Genomic DNA, 7256 nt, shown 5'->3' with positions numbered 1-7256 from the left:
GTCGGAATGCCCGCAGGTCCCCTCCTGTCTGTTCTCGATCGCGCGTGTCCTGCAGAGGGTAAACACTAGTTTCCCATTTGGCAGTCTGCTGGGTAGGACGGGGAAAAACAGCTCGCGCGGGGTGTTGACCGTGGCTTTGATCAGGCCAAAGTATTCATTCAGAGGCTTAAAATTCGAATGAATGATTTCCGGGTGCCCCACGGGGAATTCACATTTAGCCAGAGTGTACGGGTACAGCGACGTGAAATCCACGTAGCGGACGCGCTCTTGCCCCGTGACGTCGTAACGCAGGCGAATCGCCGACGTCCGACCCCCAAACAGCGCTTCTCGCGGCCTTAGGGGCTCAGGGGGCTCAAAGTCTGACAGGAAACGCTGTACCTGTGGGTCGTGAGTTTTAGCGTGAGCCCATTCGTGTTCCCAGATGGATTCCACGTTCATATTAAACTCTTGCCGCAACGACTCGAGTTTTTCCCTTGTTTTAACGTACAGGGCACCGAAGCTCTCGCGGGTCAGGGGGCAGATATCGTGTTCGTTGTTGCAGGTAGGACAGCCGTGAAACTGACAGCCTAGAAACTCGAAAGCCCATTTCTCCCCCTCAATCTCGGCGTATCCGTCTAGGTGAAAGCGCCCCACACTCACTTCACCCCCGCGCAGCGCGTGTCGAATTTCGATGCCGCGCGCGCGCCCGATGAATTCCAGCCACTGGATGGACACGCTCGAATAACTTTTGTATTGCCTCCTGTAATCCCATACATCCGGGATCGCGATCGTATCTCTGGGCAGGAAATTTGTCCTGTAAACTAGCAACGCGGCCGAAGCGATGGTGGCCGCGGAGAAGGGATCGCAACCCGTGAGCGTTTTAAACTCGCGCAGGAAGCGCAAGCAGCCCTCTCTCAGAATCTCCACATCGTTCTTACAGTAAGCGATCATCTCTTTGTGAAAATTAAAGGTCTGGTGCTTTACACTGTCGTACCATTGATAAAACTTGTCGCGTTCTTTGCCGGACATTTGATCGGGCCCAAATTGATCGGGAGGGGGGTAGGGCCCCAAGTAATTAAAGTTTTCCACGTCTGTGAAATGATGCGGAAAATAGCCTTTTCGCATCTGAGTCGAGCATCCCATCGCATCGGGGATTTTTCTCAACGGCATGCTTAGAAAGGAGTGACTGTCGATGTACCTTTGCTCAAACACGCTGTCCAGGATGAGGATGATTTTATTCCCCTGCGATACCACACGCGGTTCCACGCCTTCCTTCACCATCGCGTTCAGTATGATGTAATTATCGAATGCCTTACCGTAGTGACTAATGAAACAGACGCCTCTATAACAGGGCGCCCTGAAATGTCTGAGAAACTGTAGCGCGCAGTTGGGCCCCTCGGCGGTCATTGTCTCGTTCTGATCGGAGATGGCGCACACGTAAACCGGGATATGGGTACCCGACCTCTGAGATGTTTCAAAGTCAAAAAACACATATTCGGGGGGCTTTTTACGCCCCTCACCCCTTTCGGCCCGTTCCCCTATGTTAGGCTTCTCGGGAGGATTTAGATAGCAGAGATGTGGGGTGGATATGTCTGACACGGCCGTGTGGAGTTTAGCGTCGCAGATATTACATTTTACTGCTTTACACGAGTGCGGTTTTGGGTTCTCGGGACTTTGGTAGTATCTGAGCCCGCAGGCTTTGCATTTTCTGAACTTGTCACAGGGGCTAGCGAGCTCCCCCCTAACTGGGCAGACTCTCGGCGTACGGTGGCGCTCAAAGCAGGTGTCATTTAAACATCTGAAATTACAGCGCTCACACAGTATCATTGGTGTGCTTTCACCTTCTTTGCAATTAGTCTGACAGACGTTGCAGAACTTTTCGCACCGATGACTGTGAGGCGAGTCGAACCCTTTGAAACAGCTCGTGCAAACATACCCCACCCCTAAGAACCCCTTTACGTTTTTAATGCCGTAAAAATGCTGATTGTGTAAAAAGAAATACACCAGCCGTCTACCGTCGGTAGGCGTGGGTGTCTGGTAAATTTGGAGATTGTTTGAATAAGGTTGTTGATAATACACCACTGCTTTGCAATCAATGATTTTCTCGAAATTGATAATGTCATTCAAAGCGACTGTGTGGTCGGGGCTGAATCCCGCTTTCTCCTGTAACTCCAGGCCGAGCTTTTCAGCCTCGGCGTCAGCCAAGTTTTCGTGCAGCAGATGCGCCAAGTTTATGGCGAAACACGCGTTGGTGTTGTTATTAATGATAAACATGTGTCTGGCTTTTTTAGAAATTATTTCTGAAGCTAACATGGTCTGTAGTTTACGTTTGTTCCCGCCGCCGCCGCGTGGGATATTTATTACGTCTACGATTACTTCTAGGTTGGAATCGTTTAAAATCTCTTGATTAGACTGTACCAGGCGATCCAGCAGCTGCTGCAAGTCTGTCAGCTCCCCCACCCCATACCGTACAATTTGCGACAGCTCGTCGTTTAAAAAGTCAGCGCGCAGGGTGACCTGTATATAGGCTCCCCATACGGCGTAAGGAATCGCCTCATTCACAATATTTTGAAACCCCTCGATTACATTTTCATAGTACTCGCGGAAATTGCCTTCGTTTCTAGGTCGCGGGATATTTAGAATCCGCCTAATCTGTACGTTATTGAATCTGCGGCGATGAAGGACCCCGTCAGGCTGGGGATCCACGTCACCGACGGCACCGCCACCTTCCTGTTGAACATTTTCAAATTGTCCCAGCCCAAATTCATTTTCAATCTCCTCAGCATCGAGAAGAAATTCCACGTCTGACAAGGCCTCCCACAATTCAGAATCCGCGGGGGACCATGCGACCTCGTCGGTGGGGGGTAGCCCCGCTTCTGCTTCAGAACCCCTTTCATTTAACATGCTTGTTAATGTCTCTAAGGATGGGAGAAAACAGGGGTCCTGGGCCAGTGTTTCAGCAGACGCCGCTGGTGGCGAGTCGTGTTGAGCAGAGTAATCCGCATCATTTTCATTATTAGCATTGTTGATAATGGCTATTTCATTTAATAAGGCTTCGGGTATAGCCGCTGGGGGTGTTGCTCCGTATGCGACCTCGTCGGTGGGGGGTAGCCCCGCTTCTGCTTCAGAACCCCTTTCATTTAACATGCTTGTTAATGTCTCTAAGGATGGGAGAAAACAGGGGTCCTGGGCCAGTGTTTCAGCAGACGCCGCTGGTGGCGAGTCGTGTTGAGCAGAGTAATCCGCATCATTTTCATTATTAGCATTGTTGATAATGGCTATTTCATTTAATAAGGCTTCGGGTATAGCCGCTGGGGGTGTTGCTCCGTCCATACCTGTTGATTCTCTCGCAGATTTTCTCTTGACCGGTCGGCGTAGTCTCTCTCTCTCGTACATAGAAAAAAAAAGAGAGAATACCTATTATTAGAATGTTATTTTTTAATTGAATAGCATTTTTATAACAGGAATAAAAGAAATAATATACTTACCGGGTAAGGTCTCGATGAAACTTGTGGTTCTTTGGCTGGTACAAACTTTGGTAAGGCGTTGTGCCTCTAGGAGGAGGAAAAGGCCCCCCGCTCGACGTAATACAATTTAATTGTCTCTGTCACCCCATATCTGCACGGTCATGTATGACAAACAAAACTATAAACAGAATTTACTGGCGGGGAAATTGTCAGACTTGATGTATGACCAGGTGGTACGGCCTTGATGATGCTACTCGTGCCTGTGTAAGAAAATTATCTGTAATTTGGGACGTATGTGAAAACAAAACTTTAAACAGAATTTACTGGAGGGCAAAAGTGTCAGACTCGATGTATGGCCCGCGTGGCCGGGTAGGGGGGGCGCCTCGATGGCCAGGTGGCACGGCCCTGCAGAATTTACTGGCGGACAAATTGACAGACTCGATGTATGTCTCGACTTATGACCTTTACAAATTGGCGCCATACGCCGATGTGATACAAACGCTTGCGTGAGGAAAAAACACACGGTCAAAACTAGCGCCGAGCGTTTTTATTGGACGATAGACCCTGCACCTCCTCCTCTCATTCTTTGCTCCAACTTTACCATTTTATCCCACAGTCTCTCACAGTTTCTCTCAGACTCGCGCAGCAGCACGCCTCTCAGCTCTCCCGCATCGCTCTCTCCGAGGATTATCCAAAGCCGTGCGGACCTTTCCGCGCTACCGCACCAGTATGTGAATAAGTCCTTTGCTGATTCTCCGAAGCCCGGGGACCTTACCACGCTACCGCACACCGTACGCTCGCGCTCCATCAGGTAACCCAGCCACGCTCACTCCCGCCCGCGCACCACAAAATAATAATAATAATAACTTATTCAAATAACACACGCTCATAAGCACTCTCATCAATATCATTTTTAAAATAATACACACTCATAAGCACTCTCCTCAATATCATTTTAAAATAATAAACATTTAAAATAAGCATTTAAAATAATAAATAAATAAATCCAAATACCATTGCAGCACTAACACAACCAACCCAGGCCCCCTAAGCCACAATCATTTAAAATAATAAATAAATAATTAAATACAAATACCATTGCAGCAGTTACACAACCAACCCCCCGGGGAAGAAGACAAAAAAAAATATTTAAATAAATAATTAAATCCATATGCTATTGCGTCAGTTACACAACCAAGCTCAACCCACTACAACATAAGCTCCGCCCACTGAACTTTTGAACGTGACCTTTGACCCGACCTGTCATTTTGACAAAAGCGGTATCCTTCCTCTCTCTCTCTTGCATATGTCCCTGGTTGTTCCAGGTGGACCATAACAGTATGAAGAGCAGTAGAAATGGTGTCGTCTGTTAATCTATTGGTACTGTATGCGTATTGATGAGGGTCCAGTGTTGGTGGGAGAGCAGCCTTTATATGTTTCAGAACCAGTCTTTCCAGGCACTTCATAATAATAGGTGTTAATGCCACTGGCCTGTAGTCATTGAGGTTTGTTATTATGGTCTGTTTTGATAATGGCACTATTGTAGAGGTTTTTAAACAGGCAGGAACAGAGCACAGTGACAGAGATGTATTAAAGATGTTTGTGAAAACCCCAGCCAGCTCCCAGGCACAGTCTCTTAGCACCCGCCCTGGGACGCCATCAGGACCAGCTGCTTTCCGTATGTTGACACTGCGAAGTGTCCGTTCTACATCAGTACTCTGCAGGATGAGCTCCTGCCTGTTGATGGCTGCTGCTGGGGCCGTAACAGTCTCTGTAGCCACCCTCTCATGGCGGCCGAAGAAGTGATCGAGCTCTTCGGCCAAAGGAACACTGTTGCCGGTAGATAAGTTGATACTGCTGTTTTGGTCTGTGATGTGCCGTATCCCTTGCCATCCACGTCTGGGATCGGAGCTGCCGAAGTGGCTCTCAATCCGCCTTCTATAGGTCGCCTTTGCGTCTCTGACGTCCCTCCTCAGCTCCGACCTGGCAATGCTGTATTGTTGTGCGTCACCCGACCTAAAGGCCATGTTACGCCTCTTTAGCAGAAGACAAACATCTTTGGTCATCCATGGCTTGTTGCTGGGAAAGATACAAATTTGTTTTGTGCTGGTGACAATGTCCATGCAGTATTTTATATAGTAAAGATCAGTGGAGGTGTAGGTGTCGATGTTAGCATCTTCGAATATGGACCAGTCAGTGTGGTCAAAACAATCCTGCAGCTGTTCAGATGCTCCCTCTGGCCACCCTCGTCTTACTCTAGGAGCTGGTTTCACCATGTTAATGAGTGGTCTATATGCTGGAGTTACATACAGGGAGATGTGGTCAGACTGGCCCAAATGAGGGAAAGCTGATACTGTAAAACCCTGCTTGATATTACTGTACACATGGTCTGCAGTGTCAGCTCCTCTTGTAGGACACTGAACATGCTGGTACAATTTTGGGAGCACAGTCTTCAGATTCGCTTTGGTTAAAATCACCTGCTATTATACACACCCCTGGCGGATGGGCACTCTGTTGCTTTCTAATAGGAGTTAGCAAGTAGCACAGAGCTATAGCAGTGTTAGCTTGAGGGGGGGTATTAACAGCAGCGATCATAACAACCGAGTATTCCCTTGGTAGGTAAAAGGGGCAACACTTTACAATCCAATACTCCAAGTCCAGGGAGCAATGAGTGTCAGTGATTTTAGCGTCTGTGCACCAGCTGTTATTTGTGTACACACACAGTCCACCTCCTCTGCTCTTACCGGAGTCGATCGCCCTGTTGGCGCGTGTATAGTGCGTCCGGGTAGCTGGATAGCCTCCTCCGGGATTGTCGAACCGAGCCACGTCTCCACAAACACCATAAAATGCCTAAGAACGGGAAGCGCTTTACGGAGTGCTGAGCCGCTGCATGTGCACGCGCCGCCATCTTCGGATATCCTAAGAAATGTGGTTCAGTCGTGTGTAGTCTGTGTGCAGATGAGGAAACAAAGGCACAGTAATAGGAGATAGTTGACTCATATACAGAAATGTGCTTTTGTAGGGGGATCCACACACAGTCACCAGACAGGACAGAGGGGCTCATCTGCTTCTCTCTGACCAAACACCTTTCCTTTTTGTCTTCCCCAAGCCGCTTGTCTTGTACCATGACCTGCAAAACATCCTCTGTAAGTGATGGAGAGTCCATTTTGGCCGGAGGACAGTACGAGAGGGACTGAATGTGGTGGCACTCAAATGGACGAAGGTTCGATCTCTCTGCAAACTCTGCATTACTTCTGTAGATATCCATCTCACACATTGTTTTTTGGTCAGGACCCCATGTCCTTTTAATGACATGTACTGGTGTGCTGGGTGTTATAAAAAACTTTGCCACTGCAAACACTCCATTTGTGTGATCGATACACTGAGTGCGGAGGTGGTTCTGTGCTGTAATGTCCATTTGGATGGGAGTGTGACGTCTTCGCAGATGCATCCGTAGGTTCCTTCTATTAAGGATTTGGCCGCAGTGAGGACACTTCCCTGTGTCCTTTTTCTGCTTTCTTTGGGTGGGGGTGGGGTGGTGGTGCCACTGAGGAGCCAGGGTCAGAGGAACATAAAGAAAGTGAGGAGTGGAGGTTGGCGACTGGGGGAGGGGGGGTGGGACATGCAGTTTCAGAAGCAGTAAAGGAAGGAGCAGCAGAGGCGGGAGGTGGCTGATGCGCTTCCATTGTGGTTGGCTTGGTTTCACTGATGCATTGGGATACAATATATTGTTATGTGGTACATTGGGCGGAGCTTAATTCTCCGCTTCTGACGTCATAAGAGGAAGTGGCGTATCCTTGATTTTGATTG

At 48.5% G+C, this 7256-nt stretch overlaps 1 protein-coding gene across 1 annotated transcript; it reads right to left on the bottom strand.

The window, feature by feature from the left end:
- Positions 1–1382: 1382 nt before the first annotated feature.
- Positions 1383–4713, bottom strand: LOC125722636 (uncharacterized). Its single transcript, XM_048998813.1, has 3 exons — positions 3315–4713; positions 1865–3140; positions 1383–1395 (listed from the first exon to the last, which is right to left on the bottom strand). Exons 1-3 carry the CDS (start codon positions 3373–3375, stop codon positions 1383–1385), a joined length of 1350 nt encoding a protein of 449 aa, XP_048854770.1. The 5' UTR covers positions 3376–4713.
- Between the last annotated feature and the right edge of the window lie 2543 nt (positions 4714–7256).

The sequence above is a fragment of the Brienomyrus brachyistius genome, unplaced genomic scaffold, assembly GCF_023856365.1.
Source record: "Brienomyrus brachyistius isolate T26 unplaced genomic scaffold, BBRACH_0.4 scaffold40, whole genome shotgun sequence".
NCBI lineage: Eukaryota > Metazoa > Chordata > Actinopteri > Osteoglossiformes > Mormyridae > Brienomyrus > Brienomyrus brachyistius.
The sequence above is the reverse complement of the archived record's forward strand: the minus strand, read 5'-3'. Positions and strand labels throughout refer to the sequence as shown.